The sequence below is a fragment of the Oncorhynchus tshawytscha genome, linkage group LG15, assembly GCF_018296145.1.
Source record: "Oncorhynchus tshawytscha isolate Ot180627B linkage group LG15, Otsh_v2.0, whole genome shotgun sequence".
NCBI classification, from domain to species: Eukaryota; Metazoa; Chordata; class Actinopteri; order Salmoniformes; family Salmonidae; genus Oncorhynchus; species Oncorhynchus tshawytscha.
The window spans coordinates 17,430,827-17,454,760 of NC_056443.1; the positions used below are offsets into that span (position 1 = coordinate 17,430,827).

The following is a 23,934-nucleotide window of genomic DNA, read 5'->3' on the forward strand; positions in this document are numbered from 1 at the left end:
CCCTCAGCCAGTCGTTAGTTACAATAGGCAACATGTAGTAAGCCTCTTGTGACCTATTTTTGCAAGAACACTAACAATGTAATAACCATTTATTGGAAGCAGGCCTCAAATTTATCCTCAATCTATGTGTTGCTGAAGCTGGTTAGTAAGGATGTGAGCATTTTGGGTGATCTTAATGGTTCGCCTGGGCAAGGTGTGTGCTGTCCTGCTCCAGGGTTGAGCTTACTGACTGCTTCCTCAAATCTGCAAAATAAACACACCGGCTCTATTTCATTAACAGACCGAGACTCGGAAGCTAGCGAACATCCGTATTCTCTCTCGTGCTGTGAGCTAGCTAGCGGAAGAGTCAGTCTCATCCGTATAAAAACAACGTCAATTCTTAAACACGTTGCCGCCACACAGATTTTGTCGACATTCAGAAAGGAAGCATATTTGATCCGTCATCTAGCGGGAAGGAAACCGGGTTGAGTGGAGACTAAAATGGAAAAGCACTCGGTTGGAGGAGGAGATAGCCCTGCGCTGCCGGGAGTACCGAATCGAAACAACCAGCCACGAGCGCTGGCCAACTCTGGATCGACACAGGCTAGCGTGGAGACATTGGACAGGTGAATATATAGCTTTTCCGGTCTCGCTACAAAACTGTTACTAGCTACACTGTTATGATGGATTTTGCACTGGGCAGTAGAAATATAAGAGCGAATTTCCCTTTCGTAGGCTGCAGTTGTTAGACATTGCTTGTCATATGTTGTTACAAAACGTTTAGAATGTTACTACAGCGTTGTGTGTGTATTGGCTCTTGGGCGGTGTCGTGTATAGGCCTATCGTTGTAGAAATGTGACTTGCTCTTTCCTAGGCAATAGCCTGCCTGCATGCATCATTTAGGTACTTGTTTGACATATGTTGTTAGTGTTGTTTTCAACGAGTTTAACGTTAATCCTCAAAGCGTTTCATTGTGCTGTAACATGCAGTAAATGCATTGTAAGCTACCGTGTCTCTTGTGTATTTCGGCATTCGGCAACGAGAGCGCCAGATGGGCGTAGGGGATTTGTGCTAGTAATGGGTCGGGAACTGAATCGCATCGGTGTAAGAGCCGTTCATTTGGCTCCCTGATTTTTCGCACTGCCTTTTGAGCTCAAAAGATTTTCTACAGATAAGTTAGAAAATACTGAGGATGAATCCTCACTGCACAAACAATAAATAGTGGGGAGAGCAAGTAAATCTGGTCCACGCTCTTTTTTTGCAGTGCGAAAAACGTACTATTCCATATTTGGCCAGTTAAAAATGTATTTGAATGCGCATTTCACGAGCTGACATAATGGCAGACTTTTGGGCTTCACATTGGAGATTAGTATTTTATTTTTATTGTTCTATGTCGTTTTTTAAAGCATTTTGAATAAAGAGCCGTTTGGGAGCCAAATGAGCCGGCTCGCCGAAAAGACTTGGAATGCCCATCACTAATCTGTGCCAAGTGAACACGCCCCTGTTATAAAGTAGTGGCTTTGCCCAGCAGGAATCAGCCTAACCACGACCTATTTTTGCCCAGATGTTGCAAACAGGCTTTTTTTAAATGTGATGCAGCTTACTACTGTGTGTGACTGACTGCCTACCTCTGGTATCTCTTAAACATTGCTCTCTCTCTCTCCTTCCCTTGAAACCACTATTGAGCCCTCTGTCCCCCTCTGTCTGTCTCTTTGTTTTTGTGTCCCCTTGTCCCTCTCTCCTTTGAACTCTCTCTCTGACTATTCCCCTCTCCCTCATGTCTCTCTCTCCCTCTCTTTCTGTATATCCCCCATATTCCTTTGTCTATATGTGTGTGTGTGTCTCTCTCTGTCTTTCTGTATGTCCCCTATATACCTTCGTCTGTCTGTTTCTCTCTCCCTTCATCCCTCGCCCAGTCCTACAGGTTCTCATGTGGAGTGGTGTAAGCAGCTGATAGCAGCCACCATCTCCAGCCAGATATCATCCGTAACCCCAGACACTGCATCCAGAGACTTCAAGGTGGGGGAAACACGCGTGGTTGGTCCCACACGGTCGCACGCACAAGCACTGACGCGCTCACACACGGTCGCATGCATTAGCATGGATACGCGCACGCACACACACACACTTGCTGTTTGTAATAGCAGGCTTATAACAACACACACGAATGCGCACACAATAACAGGTTTAGACACCCACGTCATAACCTGTGTTTTCTGACTGACAGGTTGGGAGAAGGACAGATCTCCCAAGGGTAAGGTTAACCATAGCAGCAGCAGTGTTGCTTGTGTGTGTGCGCGCTTACACGCTCTATGTACCCTGGGTCGAGTGATTTGGGTAGTCTTCCTTATGAGTCTTTTCTATAGTAACTGACGTAGTCATGCAATGTCATTCTCTTTGCAAAGGCCACAAGTCAACCTCTTGTCTGTCTCTCTCTTTGCACCATTCAGAAAGCATTATTTTAGTTATTTTAGTTTCTGAATTGAGGTTATAGCTTTTGTGTTCAGCGGGTCAATGCTTCTCTCGCCGTCTGCTGCAGCTTTGCCTTCCGGTGATACACCACTGTTCAGGGGTCTTCTAGGCCTATCCTTTAGCTCTGTGTGTTATGTGTATGTGAGTGTTAACCCGGAGAGTGTGTGTGTGTGTAGTAACTCGGTGTGTGCGGTTGTCTGTAACCAACAGGTGTCCAAGAGGCCTGTTCTCAGGGTAAGATTTGAAGACTGGTGGCGTCCACCCAACAGCCTTTTTAACATTTCTAGGTTACCTTAGTACTTGACAACCTGTCAAGGAGTGTGTAAACTACAGCACAGTGTGTTTCTTTGTGATTAATTGTTTATTTGTGGTGTTCTACAGATATTTGTATGGTTGTCAGCTAGTTCTTTGTGTAGTAGTTTGTAGGAGCTGTCATGCTGTTTGTACCTGTAGAGATTACTTTCAAGGATAAAGAGACTGCGGGTCTACAGCCTTCAAGGTCAAGGCCAGCGTTTCCCAAACCAGAGGTCGTGACCCCGTGTGGGCTCGCCTGATTTGAAAATGGGGTCGCGAGAGAAAGTCCGAAATATTTTTTTCATTGCGCTTCATTCATAGAACCCTGGTTTCGTCAGTAGCCTCCGGTAGCCACTAGATATGGTTGTAATAAACAGAGCCATTTCTGTTTACTTCCTACTAATGTGGCTCTATCGTTTCTAAATCAAACTGGGGGGAAAATAATAGAATCAATAACCAGGTTTCCATCCAACCTTTTTATTAGAGTAAGGTAAATGCCGGATAAAAACGTCATGACAGGCCTGATGGAAACAGCAAATTTGTCGCTTAACTTTCCAAATGTCCAAAAAAAAAAAGTGTTGGTAAAATGTATTGTGTGGAATCGCCTTCATCCGCAAATATTGATATAATAACCATCATATCGAAGTGAACTTGGAGTCACATGATAATGTGTTGTGGTCCTCCCACTACGCCTCGTGAAAGCGTGCAGTTTATTAAGGCTGCAGATGAAATAAGTTACTTCCCAGGGTGGTGAACGTGCACAGTGATGAGCTTGATGCTCCTTTCCAATAACTATAGAGGGTTTTATTCTGGTGACATGATGATAGATGCTTGACTGCCCTTTGTCAAATAAAAAGAATCTCGCTCTTTTGTCCATAATAATCTTATCATGAAGTAAGCTATACCCACACTCGCTATATAACGCAACAATTTGTGTGGCAAAACCATCAGTGGAATTTAGTGGTCTCCCGAGTGGCGCAGCAGTCTAAGGCACTGCATCTCAATGCTAGAGGCGTCACTACAGACCTTGGTTTGATTCCAGGCTGTATCACAACCGGCCGCGATTGGGAGTCCCATAGGGCGGTGCACAATTGGCCCAGCGTCCTCCGGGGTAGGGTTTGGCCGGGGTAGGGTTTGGCCGGGGTAGGCCGTCATTGTAAATAAGAATTTGTTCTTAACTGATTTGCCTAGTTAGACAAGTCAATTTGATGTAAGCACCTCTCTGGTGGGAAAATGTACATATTGTTTTATGCAGATTTTAGAATGTTCTCATTCAAATCTATTGCCAATTGGATGGAAACCAGGCTAATGATGATGTTCTTTTATACACAGAAGATCCTACAAACCCATTAACTGATTTTATTTTATTTTATTTTATTAGGATCTCTTTTAGTCCCCATTTGGACTAATCTTCCAAGAGTCCTTAACATTAAAATATAATACAAACACACTTTCACATATAACACACCATTACAAACATACATAATACACTAGCATAATGACCCAATAAATACTCAATCTAAAAAAAAGATTGATTCTTCATCTACTATAGTCCCACAACATTTCTATATACTATATTTAAATTGTTTTTAAATAATGTTTAAACTTATATATTGAAAGGTTTCTAGTTTGCTCAGTTAATTTATTCCATTTCTTTATTGCTCTAAATCGAAATGTTCTTTTGCCCATTTCTTTTTTCTGTCTGGATAACGCATAGATGATGGACAATCTATTCCTAGTATTTACGGAATGTCTGTCTCTTACCAACTGAATATCATTGTGAATAGAACTTGGCCGTTTTAAATTATGTATATTATAAAATAAGATAAGCATGTTTTTTTCAATTATCTTGTCGATTGATGACCAACCAAGAACACTGCGCATGACTGCAACAGAATAACCATATCTCCGCCTTAAAACAATCCTTGCTGCTTTATTCTGTGCATTCTGCAGCCTCCTAACTTCACTAGATGATGCATTTCCCCAGACCACCGAACAATAGTTCACTTGACTCTCAACCAATGCCTGTGTTATTTGCTGAAGGATTTTCCCTGGTAAATATTTAGCTATCCTTCTGATTATGCATGCTGTTTTAATAATTTTTTACATAGATTAGTTATTTGAGACTACCATGATAAGCAGTTGTCTAGCTGCACTCCCAGTAGTTTGGTTTCTGCCACTTCTTCAATTTGTGATCTTCTCAACTTCTCTATACCATTTCTGATGCATTTGTCATTTCCAACCATACTTCCTACATATTGGAATGCTGTCAAAAGTACTGTCAGACTGATTTGCAATGTAATCAACGGCTAATGTTTAGTCTATCACCTTTTTTTTTCATAGCGAGGTTGTGGCTTTGCTCCCTTCTTCACTTCCTTTTAGAACTCTACTGACTAACTATTCTAATTTCTCCACAGTGCTTCACGTCCGTGACCTCAAAGACCCTTTTATCAACCTCTCTGCCACTTCTGCATTCTCTCTTTCTCTCACATTCTCTCTCTCATTTTCTCTTTCCTCATTTTCTCTCTTGTTCTCTCACGATAACTTGCAACTGTAAGAGAATTAACTCTTCCCTTCGCTCTCTCTTTCTCTGCTTCCACGCTTGCCTTGCCTCCCATCTTGGTCCAGGACTTTATGGAAAGGGGACATTGTTACCAAGGCGATAGTGACTCTGAGCTTCTCCCCCACGCTTTGGCAAGTTTCGCTCTCTGTCCATCACTCCCTCCATCCCTCTCTCCTGCCCCTTCGGCCTCCTCTGTTCCTTATCTACTGCTGCCCCTTTCCCTATTCCTCTGCCTCTTTCGCTCTCTTTTCCCCCCCGCTCTCTCCATTCCTTCTCTTCCACCTACAACCTTCGTTTCATTCTCCTTCTGCCTCCCCCTCTCTTTGGCTGTGTAGCTGTAGCTCGGACAGTGAGAAATGGTTCTGCTTAGAACCCGATGTTCTGTTGCGAGTTCTAGATTTCTGAGATGGCTCTATGGTTCTATGTTCTAGGCTCTCAGAGACGGAACCAAGCAGGTCCAGATGGACGAGGTTCCACTGGTTCCGGGAGAGACCATCAAGGCTGTGGGTGGGCATCCATTCTGTGTCTCTGTCTTCTGTCGCTCTATCGCGCTCACGTTCTCTCGCTCTCTCTCGAATCCAGCCACTACTTTTCTGTGTGCCTCTCCCTCTCTCTCCCTCTAGATCTCTTTTTCTCCATTTTGACTTATTTTCCCATTTTCTATACCTTTCTGTTTTCCTCTCTCTTGTCTTCAGCCTATTATTAGAGGAGCTCTAGTTGTTAACATGTTTCTGTTTGTTTTGTTGTTGTTTGTCCCCTCAGCCAAGGATGTGATGTACATCTGTCCCTTCACTGGCTTGGTGACAGGAACCCTCACCAGCACCAACTATAAACTATACTTTATCAGCCTGGAGAGGGTAAGAGCACCCACATACACACTCAGGTTTGACCCTCGTTCACCCAATTCTTTATTTAAAACGTTTATATGTGAACTTCCCCATCCTGTTCCCGTCCCATTCTCATCCCACTATTTTCCCAGGATACTCCCTTCATCCTGGATGTGAACCTGGGAGCGATCAGTCGTCTCGAGACCATCAGTGTCCAGAGTCATGGAGAGAACACACAGGGCATGGAGATAGTCTGTAAGGTGAGAAAGCACACCCTACTACTGTTATAAAGCCTGTTTATTAAGCCTGCACAAGGCTGTTATAAGCAGTCATAACAACTGCCATCAGTGGCCAGAGTCATGGAGGGAACACATAGGACATGGAGATGTTCTGTAAGGTACGAGAGAATTACAACCCAGGAGTTACACACACACATAGTATTCTCTGTTAAAATGCATGTGCTTGCCCACAGGTTTACGAATTGTGTACAAGAGTTGAAGGAAGGATTGTTGGAAGATCTGGTTTCATTTGTATGTATAGATTTGACTTATAAAAACTCTTCTCTCTCTCCTTTCTCTCTCTCTCTCTACCTCCATCAGGACATGCGTAGTCCCCGGTTTGCCTATAAGAAGGAGGACGCCAGCCAACCAGAGATAGTGGAGGTTCTAACAAAACACACCTTCCCCCTATCAAATGGCCTGGTAAGACCTGTCAATCAACCAATACAGGGCGGGAGTTAAAGATCCTAGCATTCTGATAGGTGCCTGGCATGTAACGCAATATGGGTTGTGATCTTAGTTAAAATCCTTGCTTGTTCATTTGTTGAGACCTGTCACTTACTCTCCCTGTTTTTATCCCTTTGCAGCCCTTGTTTGCCTTCCTGTATAAGGAGAAGTTTCTTGTGGACGGATGGAAGGTGTACGATCCCATATCTGAGTACAAGAGACAGGTAACCATGGTTGATATTAGCTAAGAGAACAGATGAGAAATAGTATTCCTGATTTTCCAACATTAGAAAATCAGAACATTTCTGTGTAATTGGAGAAATCCCTTGAGATTTATTTGCTTTTGAGTCTCAAAGTCCTTTTGAAATGTTTCATGTAAGACTAACGTATATGTAATGGATAAATGCAGACGTTTCGGTACATTACTTTGGAAGTAATGGACAACTAAGCACACGTTTACCGGAAGAAATAACATGTTTTAAATTCTATTTTCATTTTGACATGTGAATACACACCTTCAAATTTTTTCCACTAAATCTGGTGGTTGTTAGTTCCAGTCGTGATTTTAGCATGTAAATCTTAGCGGGGCAAAAAAACGTGGGATACATACCAGCAAAGCCACAACACATCACTAAACAATACATTAATTGAACTAGAACGGTGATAAACGGTGCCCGCAAACTGTTAAGGGCCTACATAAAGCTGTCCCAACAGCAGTCCCCACACCTTACCACTGCTACTCCTGGCTATCAGCGGAGCCTTGTTTGGCAGTGAAACAGTTAATTCAGCCTAATTTACTTCCTTTAAAAAAACATAGCCGATGTGGTTTCTGCTGACAATTGAGATGTACAAACTATGGCATAAGGGGACGGCAAGCGGATAAGAGGCAATCCATGATTTCGATTAAGACATTAATGAGCGAGCTGGGATGGACGTAGTCAATATAACTATTTGTTCAGCACTTTTGAAATGTACAGCAACATAATTCAGAACATGGACCGTTCCTAGTGTTCTTCCTGTACACCAATTCAGAACCTTAAGATAAATAAAGGGGGCATATAAGCAGACAACGAAAGCTCTTACAATATTCAATGATTACATTTCTCTAAAACAGGTTATAGGCTACATGTGCACCACAAATCAGAACAGTAGGCGAAATGAAGAAGTGAAAATAGACAATTATTAGGGTGATAAACATGGGCTACTAACAGCTTACTACACAACATACACTTCGTATTACTTTCTTAGCTATAGTATGCATATCAAATAATTTATGCAATAGCATACAAGACATTTTTGGAAACACTTTCTTGTGCTGTGTTCACTTGAACAGGAAGGTGGCGCGGCGGCCCTTCGTTGGCAAATTATGTCATCAAACCTTTTTACAATTCCGAGTTGGATGAAAGTTCAAAATGTATTTTCCCAGTCGTAGCTCGTTCCCAGTTGTCTTGAACTTTCTGAAGTCAGATTTTGCAGTTCCGAGTTAAGTTGTTTTGAGCGCGGCACAAATCATGCTTTGTTGACAGCATGGCCAATGTTGAATGTTTATCATTTTAAACTAGGAAAAGAGACCCTTAATCTTAGACTTTGGACCACACAGCTACTCCACTGAATAGCAGGCTAATGATTTTGCAATGCTTGCATTTAGTCACACTGATTCCTTCCAAACCACTCATTTGTTGAATTTGCGATTTCCAACTAGTTGTGTAATGTTGATGGCCGATGAGCACCGATATGTTTTACCTATAATTTCTCTTCATATGACAAGGATTAAAAAGGATTTGCCAGTAGAGTGTTGATTCATGAGGATAACTGCTGGCTCGGATTTTGAAAGTATGATGTTGACATGATCAGTCTAATCAAAGCTACTGTAGATATGTGATTTGATGTCATTTTATCTGTGGCCAATAACTTTGAGCCTTCTTGGATGGGCACTTCTAATGTAACTCTATGACGGCACCCAAGGGGCTAGAATTTCTTTGCTCTACTCTTAGACTTGGCGGTGACGCTGTCCCCTTGAGTGAAAGAACACTGAGCCAATCACAGCACAACGCTCAGTGTCTTCTTGTCAGGACTTTGTTCATTACGAGGATATCATTCACATTGCATATCAAAAACTAGGCCAGAAGCTTGCTAAATAGTTTGTTGCTAGGAAACATGCCAATGTGACAACTGAATTCAACAATATCAGTTGCTGAAAACCGCTGGTCAAACTACAAATATGTGGGAGGATTTGACAGCATAGCGCCACTTGCGTCATGACTGCAACATTGAAGGACCGAGGAAATTCATGTTCATCCCATTACTCGCCACGTTAGGTCATCAGATGTCTCTGCAAAAACAAACAAATGAATGCTAGCTAGCTTTTTCCCTCGTTCGGCCTGCATTTGCAATGTATCCAATATCCGTTTGTGTGGATGTTGGTTTCGCGTTCTGTAACTTTGTAGCAAGGATGGTCTTGCGTATGCAGTGTATCTGTCCCAGAGACATCCAACTGTCCCGTATATATGTTTTTAATGCCCCTTCTTGCCAATCAGAAAACAGTCTTAAACAATGCTGTAGTCAAAGAACTGATGAATGAACTGTTGCTCACTACATTTAGAGGCTCTTGTTTTCCTGCTCTCCCCACACCAGGGTCTTCCCAATGAGAGTTGGGCCATCAGTAAGATGAACAGTAGTTATGAGGTGTGTGACACCTACCCTGCCCTGCTGGTCATCCCCACTAGCATCAAGGACGACGACCTCAAACGAGTTGTGGCCTTCAGGGCCAGGCACCGCATACCGGTACGTCTGGGGATGTGTGGGGGGGTAGTATGTGTAAAAATATATATATATATATATTTTTAAAAATTAAGATATGTGATTTACCTGTTGGTGCTAGCTGTGTGTATACTGTGTACATGTTTAAATGTGCTGTTATTTTGAAAGTTTCCTGGAAAGTTTCCTCAAAAGGTATCTTCAAAATTATGCCGAAACTTACCCTGTACCCCGCTAGGTGTTTACCATAAATCCACCCAGAGAGCCAGGCTGCTATAACTCCTTCCTTCCTCGCTCTCTCGCTTGTTCTCTCTCTCCTTCCTCTTCTTTAGGTATTGTCATGGATCCACCCGGAGAGCCAGGCCACTATAGTCCGTAGCAGTCAGCCTTTAGTGGGACCCTCTGACCGGCGCTGTAAGGAGGACGAAAGATACCTCCAGACCATCATGGATGCTAACGCACAGTCTCACAAACTCACCATATTTGACGCCCGACAGAGCAGCGTGGCAGACAACAACAAGGTGATCTATTGCAATTTAAGACCGATGTCGTCAACTGGAGACCGTGATGTAAGCATTGGTGTTCAAGCTTAGTTTGACTTGAATCTCAGCTATGTTCTATATCACAACGTGTTTTATGGTGACCGTAAAGGGACCGTAAAGGGACCGTAAAGGGACCGTAAAGGGACGGTATGGTAAATGGTATGTACGGTGTTTTGAGCAATTTTGGTGAATGTCCTCTAACTGTGTCTGCCTGTTTTATGAGGTCACTCTTATGTCACACCACCAGCTCTCCAAGGGCTATTGATTACTACGTGTCTGTTTCCATCTCTTCTCTCTCCTACCCTCTCTCTTTTTCATTTTCTCTTTTTTTTTTCTCTTCTCACTTTTCTTTACTCCCTTAACGTTTTCTCTTCTGTTTCTCTTTTGCCACTCCTTTTTTTCGCTCTGCTAAATGTCCTTTCCACCCCTCTCTCCCCCAGGCTAAGGATGGTGGTTATGAGAGTGAGAGTTTCTATCCCAACGTGGAACTCAACTTCCTGGAGATCCCCAACATCCACGTGATGAGGGAGTCACTGAGGAAACTGAAAGAAGTGGTCTACCCTAGTACAGATGAGGCACACTGGCACTCTGCAGTCGACCAGACACACTGGCTAGAGTACATCCGGGTGAGGACTCTCTCTCTTGCCCTCACACGCACATACACACACACTGGCTCAAGGGAGAGAGACGGATACGCACACAACACATTTTCACAAGTCCTTACATATCCCCCCCCCCCAGGTCCTCCTTGCGGGTGCAGTGCGTATAGCTGACAAGCTGGAGTCTGGTAAAACCTCTGTGGTGGTCCACTGTAGTGATGGGTGGGACCGGACAGCCCAGCTCACCTCTCTGGCCATGCTGATGCTGGACAGCCACTACCGCACCCTCAGGGGCTTCCAGGTGAGTAAAAGGGATGGGGAAAGGGGGAGGAAGAGAATGTTTAAGGGCTGGACAGGGGACGGTCACTACCGCACCCTCAGGGGCTTCCAGGTGAGAAGGAAGGTTGGGAGGGAAGGAAGGGAAGGGAAGAGAAGAGCGGGAGAGCAGAGTGGTGAGTGAGGAAGGGAAACCTTTGTCTCTCATCATTTGTGTTATAAGTAAAGTATAAGAGGTGTGTCTTCTCAGGTACTGCTGGAGAAGGAGTGGATCAGCTTCGGACACAAGTTCGCCGCGGTGAGAGGAGTGTGTGTGATGTCCGCATTGTTTCTTGTGTGTTTTCTTAAAGATGTGTGAGAGGATCTTTGTGTGTGTGTGCGTAATAACCTGTGGGTGTGTTTCTCAGCGTGTGGGCCATGGGGATGAGAACCATGCCAATTCGGAGAGATCACCTCTCTTCATCCAATTTATAGACTGTGTCTGGCAGATGACCCGACAGGTGAGTGTTACACACACACACACACAGAGACGCACGTACAGACCGACACAAACACACACAGTACGTACATGTAGACACACAACTGGTGAGATTTCCCTGCTACACACACACACACACACACACACACACACACACACACACAGGTAATTGTGTAATAATTGTGTAGTTATACTCAATCTGTCTTTCTGTCTCTTTATTTGTTCAAAGTTCCCTGCAGCATTTGAGTTCAATGAGTTGTTCCTAATCACCATTCTGGACCACCTCTACAGCTGCCTCTTTGGTACGTTCCTCTACAACAGCGAACAGGAGAGAGTCGTCAATGTAAGTATCATTTCTTCACCAGCGGGGGTGGGAGGCTGAGTATTACAGTCCTCAGCTGGTCTCTTACAGTAAAACTGTCTATGGAATGTTAATTTATTCCTGACCATCTGTCTCTTCTTCTTCCTCCACAGGAAGTCCAGACCAAGACAGTCTCTTTATGGTCCTACATCAACAGTCAACCAGAGGACTTCACCAACCCGTTCTATGTGGACTATGAGCACCACGTCCTGTACCCACTGGCTAGTGTTCGACACCTGGAGCTGTGGACCGGGTATTACGTGCGATGGAACCCCCGTATGAGGCCGCAGGTAGGGGTGGTAGTGCGCTTGTTGAGGGAGGGAGGGAGGAAAAGTGTGTGTGGGGGGTCTGAAATCTGTCTTGCCTACTACTTACATAAACTGCTTACTGTGTACCAATCGTACTATATTCTATTTAGAAAAACTAGATTTGAAAAATATATATATTTTAGGTTAAGGCTGTAACGTAACAAAATGTGGAAAAAGCGAAGGGGTCTGAATACTTTCCAAACGCGCTGTATGTTTGTGTATATCGTACTAACCATGTCTCTCTCCCCATCAGATGCCAGTGCACCAGAACCTGAAGGAGTTGTTGTTCCTGAAAGCTGAGTTACAGAGGAAGGTTGAAGAGTTACAGAGAGAAGCATCTTCATCACACGGCTCTCTTTCCTCTTCATCAGAACACACATCATCACCCTCACACAGCGGGGGAACGCCCCTACACACCACCGTCTGAATACACACACATACCCCCACCAACACATTTGTCTTTGTATTCCCCTATTTTTCCACAAGTGTTTTTATCATAGAGAAAATAAGTACACACTTGTAACAAAGTTTTGTTCTTGGTTGTATTCAAATAAGAGAAAAGATATAGGGTAATGTAATTGTTGAAAGAAATATTACAGTATTGAGAGAAATGCACCATAATATTTTGTCGAACATTGAAAGTGTAAATAGAAATAGATGTAACTAATATATTTATACCTACCAAAAGTATACTCTTTAAGAATGACAACAATTTCTAATTGAATTGAATTCATATTTCTAAACTATCAATAGCACTTCTTAACTGCCACATTCCAGTAAGCATGTATTATCAACTCAATGGCAGCCTATTCCCTATAGTGCACTACTTTTGACCGGGACCTATGTCGGGAATAGGGTGCCATTTGGAGTGTAGACTGAATAAGATCTCTATCTCTCTGTACTAACTTAACCTGATCCAGCTGTGCCATAACTATTCCTCTGTAATATAATGTGCCCCCCCTCTTCCTGTCCGTCCGTCCGTTTAACCTCCTGACTGGAGGTTTACCTTTTTGTGTATGTTGTGTTCCTATCTACACGTTCCATTGAAAGTCTCTGTTGCACGTGTTTTTTTTTTTACGTCATTTTTTTCCTATTCAATGTGTGTTTCATTTCTATGCAATGATGATATCCATATGATCTGTATTATATCTTGTATTCTTGTTATCTTTGGTATTCCTTTGTGACTTTTCTTTCGTTGTGCTGACTTTTCTTTCATTGTGGTGACGCCAAATCCTTATTTTAGGTTACCATTTGCACCGAGAGGCTCTCCTTGCCCTCTGCCGACGTTAATCAATGGTAATGTGGTCTGAGCTCATATCCCCTTTGTGGCTTTGAAGACACACTGCAGCAATACTGACATCCTGTGATACCAATATCCTTTTCCTTGAGGATTAGATCAATATCATTTAAGTCTAACTAACCTTAATGTCTTTGATATTGTGTATGGTTCCTACTGTATTATGGTGGTTGTAACTGTTTCTAGTTTCATGTGATTGGTTATAACCACTGTTTCCTGTGTCAAGTTTATGTTCTCATTACTGTGCTGCAACTTCATTGAACTTTTCTGTGGTAAATGTGATTATTTTCCAATTATTGTGACCTAATTGTTTTTCTCTTAGTTATTTTTTGGAGTTGACATGGTCAAATAACTCAAGAATAGATTGGTAACAAATTTTCTAATTTGGCACACAAAACCTAGAGGCCATGAGTAACTTGATAAATAAATCAAACATGTCAACCAACTGGCCTATAGGTGGCGCTGTTATAAGCAGTCTCACTTACCCCCTCATATCCATCGCCCCGTTTGACCTAGAGACTTGAAACATTGTACATAGGTGAACAAATTTGCTTCAAAGACCCATAAGGTCAGGATTGATTTTCCTCCAGCTTGAAAATGTACAAATAACACCAAATTCGGTATGTAGGCCCATCTTTTAACTTCGCTTGAGAAACGCTAAAGTACATTGCGTCAAACTCATTCCACGGAGGGCTGAGTGTCGGCAGGTTTTCGCTCCATGAATTAGGGTCGCTAATTGGGGGGCGGCAGGTAGCCTAATGGTTGGAGCGTGGGGCCAGTAATTGAAAGGTTGCTGGACCGAATCCCGAGCTCACCAGCAGAACGACAGATTTTTATCTTGTGAGCTCGGGATTCGATCCAGCAACCTTTCAATTACTGGCCCCACGCTCTAACCATTAGGCTACCTGCCGCCCCCTAATTAGTGACCTTAATTCATCAATCGCTCCTCCCGAGCTCACAAGGTAAAAATCTGTCGTTCTGCTGGTGAGCAAGGCAGTTAACCCAGGCGCCGAAGACGTGGATGTCTATTAAGGCAGCCCCACCGCACCTCTGATTCAGATGGGTTGGGTTAAATGCGGAAGACACATTTCAGTTGAATACATTGTTGGACAACTGACACGGCATCCCTCTTTCCCTTTATTAAGGAACCTGGTGGTCTTAATTGAAAGGAAAAAACAAAAACCTGCAGACACTCGGCCCTCTGTTTGATACCCCTGATTGGTTAAGAGATGGCTGAGTTATTGATAAATCAGGAAATTTGATTTGACCTGTCTATTTATATTGTAAATCACAATGGCCTGGAATCAAATGGAAATCTTAAGTTTGGCATTGAAATTTAAAAAAGGAAACTTAACAATTTACATTTTTAACTATATAATGGTAATGCATCAAATAATCATAAATCTTCTCATGGACTAAAAGTCAGAAACTCAATTTGGTATTTGGACTCATCACAATAGTGCCTAAGGAGTTTGAGAAATAGTATTAGCACATATTGTAATATGCTAAAAATACTTAAAATCTTCTTCTCCTGAACTAACTACTAAATTACACCAAATTGGTATATGAGACCAAATTGAATGTAGGCCCATAGTTTGAGAAAAGCTAAGGAATTGGTCAAAAGATGGTTGAGTTATTGACAAATCAAAAATCTGATTTTATGTGTACATTCAACTTGAAACTTGTCACTATTTTGGTATTCATATCTTAATTTGGTATTTATATTTTTAAAAACAAGGAAACTATTAATAGCAAATATTTATTGAATATTCGAAACATACAATATACTTGCGGTGAAGCCGCTCAACAACTACATCATACCAGTCATCCAACAGATTCCCATTCAGAGCGACACACAGAAGCATCCAGGGTCAATGCCCTGCTCAAGGGCACGTTGGCCGATCTAGCATCAGGCCAAAAAACATGAACCAGAACCCTCCAAGATTCCCCCCCACAGTTCCCCAATAGCTGTCCCTCAACCATTCGAGACCTCTCCCAAGAACTACAATTAATTCCATTCCCCACCTCCAAGAATCCCCCAATAACCAAGAGAATGAACTAAAGAAAAAAAAGGAAACGACAGAAGCAAACAACGCAAAAAATATAATAAAACCAAATAATACATTTAAAACAAAGGACATCAAGGACAACTAAAATCATAACAGCAATGCCAACTGTATATGTTTGTGTGTGTTCTTGTATGTTTATTTGAATGAGAGTGTGTATATGCATGTGGACAAACACCTGCGTGGCATCAGCCTCCGGCTGATTCAAATGTACTTTTTATTATGTTTCGATTATTTTATGCCCCAAATATTCAACATTTTGTTGGTGGCAAGATTCTTTGCAGATGTTACACTCAGATGTAACACTAATGCTCAGAATCATCTGCAATCATATTCTCATGAACCGTAACGGCAGATTCACTCAAGATGTTGTATTTACATCGTTACATCAGTCTAAATGGTTTTCAGTAAAAATAGTTGCCGTATTCAGATATGGCCACACTGTACATATAGACGCACGTTAGCACATATGCTAATGCGAAAAATACTTGAAAAAATCATCTCATGAACCATAAAGCCTGTCGCATGCTTCCCAGTCAAAACAGTTTATGCAAATATTATGACAACATTTTGACGTTTCGGGGGTTTTTTTTGCCGACTGTTCGCACACATCAAAATGTTTCTTGAGGCAAGTCAGTCTGGTAGCCGAAGTCTACGCCCATTGACGGTCAACAGTACTACTCGTAGTAGGAGTGGGAACTATGGACGGGATTCTTCAATTAAGTGTTTTTTATTCAACGAGAGACAACTAGTTTTCATGAGAAAAAAATCACTTGATAAATACTGCACCAAACATTAGATGTACAATTGCACGACTAAGACCAAAAATGTCAACATTAATTACAGAATTCTTGATTTATCTTAGATTAATTCAGACTTTTTTGAGGAAGTGTATACTGGCTATGTTGTTGCTATGGCGTCTGAAGAGGGACAAACAGTAATATTGTAGCTTCACTCGTTTTTCAAGCAAATGTCTTTTGGGGGCGTATGCCAGTCACAGGAGTTTGCTTCGCCCACACCAGGGCTATAAGAAATGAACCGATGGACATGGGGCCATGGAATTTGGAATATAAACCGTATGTATATGGGCCTTAGAAGCTATGTGAATATTAATTCACTGCTACCTTTAAAAAATATTGTTTTTTTTTAACATTTATCTAAATAGGCAAGTCATTAAGAGCAAAGTCTTATTTACAATGATGGCCTACACCAGCTAAACCTGGACGACGCTGCGGGTTGTGATATCACGGCGAGGTGTGATACAGCCTGGACCTTAGTTGGCTGCACCAGACCAGTTGGTGGGACTATAGATGTCAGTGGCACCATTGGATACTAGAGCAATAACTATTGGTCAGGCGGACTTTGCCTCATAAAAATGTGTTAGATTTAAGTTATGCAGACAAACAATGTGAAATATTGCATATTGTTGCCATATTACGTGGGTGGAACATAGCCAAACCCTCCCCTAACCTGGATTTAGCTGGGCCAATTGTGCGATGCCTCATGGGTCTCCCGGTCATGTCCGGCTGTGAGGGGGTATGATCTTTAACCCTCTTTCTCACTCATCATTATTTTTTTATTCATTCAGGATTATCCGTAATCATGGTAGCATCCACATTAATTTGGATTAGAAATATTTTCTATTCTTATTTATAATAAAAGCGACTCAAATTACACTTAATTATTAACCATACATTTCTATTGGGCACAAAATAATCTGAAACACAACCAAAATTAACTCACAAGCTAGATGTAGCCATTGCCTCCTAGGAATATGGGATCAAATGCTAAACCTTTGACTACTTTATTGATAAGCATCTTTAGAATTCATTATTGCTCATCCTTATTGAGGGTGTCAATCATTTCAGACCCCACTGTGTACAAACAATTTAGTTTATTTTACTTTTAAGTTAAATGTTTTGAAGGATTACCTGTTGCATTCAAAGATAGCCAACCTACAGTACTAGACTAAACTTCACTTGCATCATCCTTGTGGTATTGCGAGATAAACATGGTAATGCTTTCACTGATTGAACATAAAGTAAATAGTTCCTACATCAGTGATCATCAACTAGATTCAGCTGCGGTCTGATTTTATTCTTGAGCAGATGGTCACAAATACTTTGTAAATTGCCTGCAAGAAGCCCAAACAAATATAATACTTGACTAAAACATTATTTCAAACTTAGCTTACAATTGTATACGATCACATGTTATGCTTTGGAATACTTTGGAACAGATTTCCATAATTAAAATCACTTGGAGCTGATTTGGTGTTTATTTTATGTCCAACAATAAAAATTAAATAAAACTTTTTTCTCAGAAAACTTGGGGGACCACATAAAATCACCTACGGGTCAAATTTAGCCTGCGGGCCACCAGATGGGGAACCCTGTCCTACATGATGGAGTGATTGCTTTGTTATCCAACTGATTTTGTGTCTTTCCTGTCATCCTGTGAACCCCGATCATTGCTGCTCACAGATTTTTTTACCATGTGTTTTTTTTTCAGTCATCTAACATGTCAAGCATTCGGTATTATCCTTTGGTGCTTCTGTGAATACTCTAAATTAATCCCAACCCCCTTGGAAACCCCCTGCATATGAACTAGCCTGAGTGCCTGTCTGTTTGTGTTATCATGCCTACTCCCTGTTACACCAAACTGTTTGTCTTGACAATGACAGCAATGGAGTTGGCAAGAACAGAAACAGACTTGCACCCAGTCCAGTGTTTGAGCCATTGTCAATAAAAACCTTCAGACATTCCACAGATATAAAAAATGAAAGCAGAGTCCAGAGTCTTGGGGTTTCTTTTCTTTTCAAATTATTTTATTGGGTTTCATTGATTGATGAATGTTGTTCCATAATGTATTGCCAGTGAGAGTGAGAGACAGCAGTGAGATATAGTATAGAACTGCAGCAGTATAGAAAGCCTCAGTAGGAATCATCACATTTCTGTTGTTAGTATAAGATTTATCCAAGATTGTCCAACATTCAGATGCTCATTGTTAGTTAGAAAACCAGTGGCATTCATTGACTGTGTGTGTGTGTGTGTGTGTGTGTGTGAGTGTGAGTGTGAGTGTGAGTGTGTGTGTGTGTGTGTGTGTGTGTGTGTGTGTGCGCATACATGTCAAATGTGTGTTTTGTGTGTGTGTGATTGCGCATACATCTGCGTGCGTGCGTGCGTAAATTGTGTGTGTGTCGTTCAGTTGACAGGCACTAGTGAATCAGGCGTGGATTCTGTGCATGCAGAAGGCCATATTGTTAGTACGTATCTGAAGTGAATGCTACAGTCGGAATACATTGTTTACATTGCGATGTCATAAGAGCCCTGCGTTCTTACTTCTAACTGGTCAGTGGGGTTGGAGTGACAGCTAGTGCAACGACTGGATGACGTCGCTCTAGAATGAGATAAAGAAGAGTGAGACAGTGGTGTAATAGATCATTCTTAATGAAGTACATCTGCACTGGAACCAAATTGAACTGTCTCCAAGAACACCCTATTTCCTAGATATTAGTGCACTACATTTAAACAGAGCCACCAGTGAATGGAACTGGATAGGAGAACTTGGCACTCTTGCGCACTTCCAGGTTTCTATTATGACGACATGCCGGTCCAATCCTTATTGTTCTCATCCTAGACTTCACTGCCAGGTCATACATACCTTCACATTCAACCACCAACTACTACTCCTGATCCAAATACATTATCATCAGACCAAGCCTACCAATGCTAGCCTGGTCCCAGAGCTGTTTGTGCTCTTGCCAGCTCCTTTGCTGTCATGCGTCAAGTCATAAGGAGTTGGCGAGAGAGCAGAAACATACTGGCGCCCAGGCGTTCTCAATGCAAACCCAATGAGGAAAACTTCCAAAGACTACTGCTACATATCCCAAAACATGCATTGTATTTCTGTACAGTTCCATTATATCCCATACGGTCGTATGTGTAGCAGAGGAGCCCCTAGATTTAAGGCAATCCATCTGCTGCTATGTCGGTTACCTTTAGTTCCCAGTTATCGTAAACCATAGAAACCAAGGGAAACGTCGAAGCCGTAGGACTGCAAACTACTGGGCAGCGTCTCCTAGGTCATTGACTCGTATACTACTGTATATACGTTTCCTTACGTCTTTGAAAACTTGACATCATCTAATTTCCAAATCAGGCAAATTATCCATACTGCATCCAAGAGGGACAATAATACCATTCAAAACCATAGTACACCATAGTATAGCATAGTACCACAAGAGTACACCATACCACGAGAGTAAACCATAGTACCACAAGATAATCATCTCACAGGCAATTCTGACACACACAACTCAGTGCTCATCAAATCAAATTCTCTTATATCTACCAAGCCTATAACAAGTCTATGACGGGATGGTGGGATTCTTCACCCTAACAGTCTCAATCCACGTTTAAAAAGTGAATATTTTTGAGGAATTTCTATGTCATTTTATTTTGGGGATCTTTATGTAGCTATGTGACGTTATCATGTGGAAGACACTCCTGAACATTCAATTGGTCCAGAATCGAATGTCTTCACATGTGTGTTTTCTTTTTGGTTGTGCCCAAAACTACCTCGGATGCAATAGTAAAAAGAAAGGGGGTGCCTTCCTCTACTGTTTAGTGGCAGTTATACAGTGAAACATTCAACCCAAAGCACAACACTAAGATCTGATATCTGAAAATCTTCCAATGGTCAAATCCATCAATGCTACATCTTTGGTGGGTTTTTTAACATCTTTGCTACGAGCGAAAAGCACCGCAGTAGGCGCTGTCGCATCTGAGTTAAGAGAAAGATTACATTCGTTTAACATTCGTTGTTGTTGTTTTTTTGTGTGTAAGCACAGATCTCAGTCACTGGGGTGGGGGCGGGGGGGGTTTAGCCATAGAAATAGAATGCATAGAATGGACACATGCCCTTAGACCACGGGAATTCAATTGGTAGTTCCCATAGAAATATTATCTCTACTTCCCACACCATTGTTGCATGTGTGGAACACTGAGAAAATTCTATCCATTCTTGCCATTGAATGTTCCATTCCAGACTGGTCTCATAGACTAGACGTAACATAGTAAATGCAAATCCATAACACTGAATTTAGTATGATGTTACATTTGGTATAATGTAAAAATCTAGCAACCCAAAGGTTGTGTTCAATTCTCGTCACAGGCAACTTTAGCATTTTAGCTAATTAGCAACTTTTTACTACTTTTTAGCTAATTTGCAACTACGTAACATATTGTACGAATTGCAATTTGTAACATATCATGAAATGGATGAAGGACATCCACAAATGAATACATACCATATGAAACGTAACATATCATATTAAATGGAGTGTCTTGGGTTTACATACAGAACCATACCAAATGCTCGGAGACAACGTTGTTCATTCTATTGATTCTAGTCTATGTGGTTAGTACTGTGGGACTCAGCATGAGCTAGCAGGTTATAAGGCATAGAGAAGCACCATAACTACTACAGCAGTGTCATAGGAGAGAGGTTAGCAATGCACACCTGAATCTGGTTGACAGAAGAGGGAAGTGTTAACTACGGTTCTCCAGTTACTCACTGCCCCTTAGTTAAAGGCCCAGTGCAGTCAAAAAACAGATTTTTGTTTTATATATATTTCCACTGTAAGGTTAGAATAATACTGTGAAATTGTGAAAATTATGATAATGCCCTTTTAGTGTTTGAAAAGGCCTGCTGAAATTTCGGCCTGTTTTGGTGGGTTGGAGTTTTGGCCTGCCTGGTGACATCAGTTTCCCCCTCCCCACTCAGACCACTCCCTGACAGTCCTACCAAGATTCTTGCTTGAGAAATTGCTAATTTTAGTTTCCATTTGACTATTTTAATTAAAACCAATCACAATAACCAGGTTTCCATCCAACCTTTTTACGCGCATAAAGTACATCAAATAAAAAATGTCTGTGATGGAAACAGAAAATTTGTCGGTAAACTTTTCAAATGTCGACAAAACAAAATACGCTAGACAAGGTGGGATCGTTTTGTGTTCGTAAAATTAATTATGCAAGAAATGTTGGTGGAAATGCTTTAATGCGCAAATATTGATATAATAACCATCATATCGAAGTAAACTTGGGAGTCACACGATGACATGTTGTGTGGTCCTCCCCCTACGACTCGTCGGGAAAGCATGCAGTTCATTATTTAATTAGATGAAATAAGTTACGATGAACTTCACAGGGTGGTGAACGTGCACCGCGATGAGCTTGATGCTCCTTTCCAATAACTATAGAGGGTTTTATTCTGGCGACATGATCATCGATGCTTGGCTGCCGTTTGTCCATAATAATCTCATCATGTAGGCTATACCCACAAAGTTATCTGCAAGCTATTGGCTCGAGCGCACTTGCCACTACCAGAGTGGGCACGCGCTATAAAATACAATTGTTTTGGCGAGAAAACCATCAGTAGAGTTGAAAATGCGATGGAAACCCATTTACAGGAACTTGTATGTCTTTATTCGGTACATGGGAATTGAACCGCAAAAAGGTATGTTCATGTGCACTACGTCATCACACAGCCTTTCATCTGCAACACGTCAATTTGGTGGAAACACATCTCTGGTGGGAAAATGTGCATAATGTTTTCATGTGGATTTTAGCATACTGTATTTGCAAGAAAATCACCAATTGGATGGAAACCTAGCTAGTAAGGTAATTGTTAACCAGAAATGATTTGATATTGAGATCATAAACTGCTGCATTGGACCTTTTAACCTGTGTGAAATTGAATGTTTGGACAGTTCTATTGTCCTGTGTTGTATTCCGCAACACTACGGTCCATGTTAAAGGAAGGGAAAGGGGGATGCCTAGTCAGTTGTACAACTGAATGCCTTGAACTGAAATGTGTCTTCCGTATTTTTACACAGTTTTACAACAGTTCCTCCGAACTCAATCCTTAACTTACCCATTATAAGTAAGATGATACAACTGATCCTGGTGCAGTTGTTAGGGACAGTGAGTTACTGCAGGTAGGGAGAATACTGGAACATCACAGAAGGAGTGGTTCTAGAGCTGCGTTTCCAAGGCAACAAGGGAGCCAAACAGAACAGGGTGCAGCACACAGTAGGACTACATCCCAAATCACATCCTCGTCCCTATATAGTAAGTGCACTACAAAGGGAACAGGGGGCCATTTTGGATCCGCCCTAAAAAGGTTTTCATTTCTGGAATAAACGTCACTTGGAAACAAATGTTCTTCTATATCTAAAAGAAATGTTAAATAAGTTGAGCTAAGAAGTTAAGACAAAACCCACTCTAGGAAACGTTAGTGTAGAAAGAGTGGGGGTGCAGAGACGCAATTATTTTCTCGCAAAAACACACTTAGGAACGAGTGTATAGATCATCAGGTCACACCGTAATATCAAGGAATATGCTCATACAACAAGTAATAGTAAAAACACAGAAACACCGCAATTTACAAGCTTCACTTTCACTACTCGTCTCCTTGGGGCCAATTTCATTTCAGTAAATTCAAGGGAGTGATTTCAAATCCCAATTCATGAACTAAAATGTGCCATTGTTTTTCAATTAAGGATTTTTATAAATTCTTGTGCATTTTCTCAATTCTTGAAATGGAATTTGAAATCCCTTCCTGAATTGGCTGGTTTGAGATGGAATTGACCCCAATCATCCTAACAAGCAACTGACTGCAGCACAGCAACACCTAGTATGAAGACTACCCAAAGAACCTAAGACTAACTAACTATGCTTTCATATTAGCAAAGAGCTAAATCTGAAGGACTTCAGAAGTCTATACATAGCCATAAATGACTTTGTTACAAAAACAAACTTCCATTTTCTACATTGCCACTGGGCGCGTTAGACTGTCTACATTGCAGACGCCTTCCAGATCTCACAATGCTTGGATAAGACTTTAACACACCAGCTAACCACATTATGATATAGAAACCTGATGCCTGACCGCCAAGTTGATGATGTGGCACGCAACTATTGGTTGATGCCCTGGAATATCTGCAACATCTACAATGTAGTTGGCCTGGAACGCGACCATTATGTTACTTCAATATCAAGAGGTTTTAAAGTTCAACTAGGCTTCGATTTCACATTGACTTAACTTTCTCTAGCACTGGCATTATCTCAATAAGACCAAATAGATATACAACGTACAAAGAGTAGTATTATTATCTTCATCACAAACACGTTTCCACACAAGTAGACTTAAAGGCTACGCTACAATAGCCATACTAGCGTACTACTTTGAATTCTAGGACCTCATACACTGGCTCGTTCCCTAAGGCTACATTTACACAGGCATCCCAATTCTGATCTTTTGCCACTAATTGGTATTTTGTCCAATCAGATCAATAATTGGGCAAAATATCAGAATTGGACTGA

General features: G+C 41.6%; 1 protein-coding gene across 5 annotated transcripts; it reads left to right on the plus strand.

Moving 5' to 3' along the window:
• Nucleotides 1-264: 264 nt before the first annotated feature.
• Nucleotides 265-13,771, plus strand: mtmr1a (myotubularin related protein 1a). Of its 5 annotated transcripts, XM_024373314.2 has the most exons (18): nucleotides 265-605; nucleotides 1,896-1,998; nucleotides 2,207-2,233; nucleotides 2,662-2,685; nucleotides 5,740-5,815; nucleotides 6,071-6,165; nucleotides 6,288-6,395; nucleotides 6,735-6,836; nucleotides 7,001-7,084; nucleotides 9,495-9,644; nucleotides 9,950-10,138; nucleotides 10,600-10,785; nucleotides 10,901-11,059; nucleotides 11,285-11,332; nucleotides 11,442-11,534; nucleotides 11,742-11,855; nucleotides 11,987-12,163; nucleotides 12,435-13,771. In XM_024373314.2, exons 1-18 carry the CDS (start codon nucleotides 481-483, stop codon nucleotides 12,606-12,608), a joined length of 2,034 nt encoding a protein of 677 aa, XP_024229082.1. In that variant the 5' UTR covers nucleotides 265-480; the 3' UTR covers nucleotides 12,609-13,771. The 5 variants fall into 5 exon arrangements, with proteins under 5 accessions (XP_024229082.1, XP_024229083.1, XP_024229084.1 ...); XM_024373315.2 differs by lacking the exon at nucleotides 2,662-2,685; XM_024373316.2 differs by lacking the exon at nucleotides 2,207-2,233.
• The last annotated feature ends 10,163 nt before the right edge of the window (nucleotides 13,772-23,934 follow it).

Coding starts and splice junctions, on each gene's coding strand:
- mtmr1a (XM_024373314.2), top strand. CDS start 481: ATGGAAAAGCACTCGGTTGGAGGAGGAGATAGCCCTGCGCTGCCGGGA. Junction 2,686..5,739: donor CCAAGAGGCCTGTTCTCAGG/GTAAGATTTGAA, acceptor TCTATGTTCTAG/GCTCTCAGAGACGGAACCAA. Junction 11,333..11,441: donor TCGGACACAAGTTCGCCGCG/GTGAGAGGAGTG, acceptor TGTGTTTCTCAG/CGTGTGGGCCATGGGGATGA.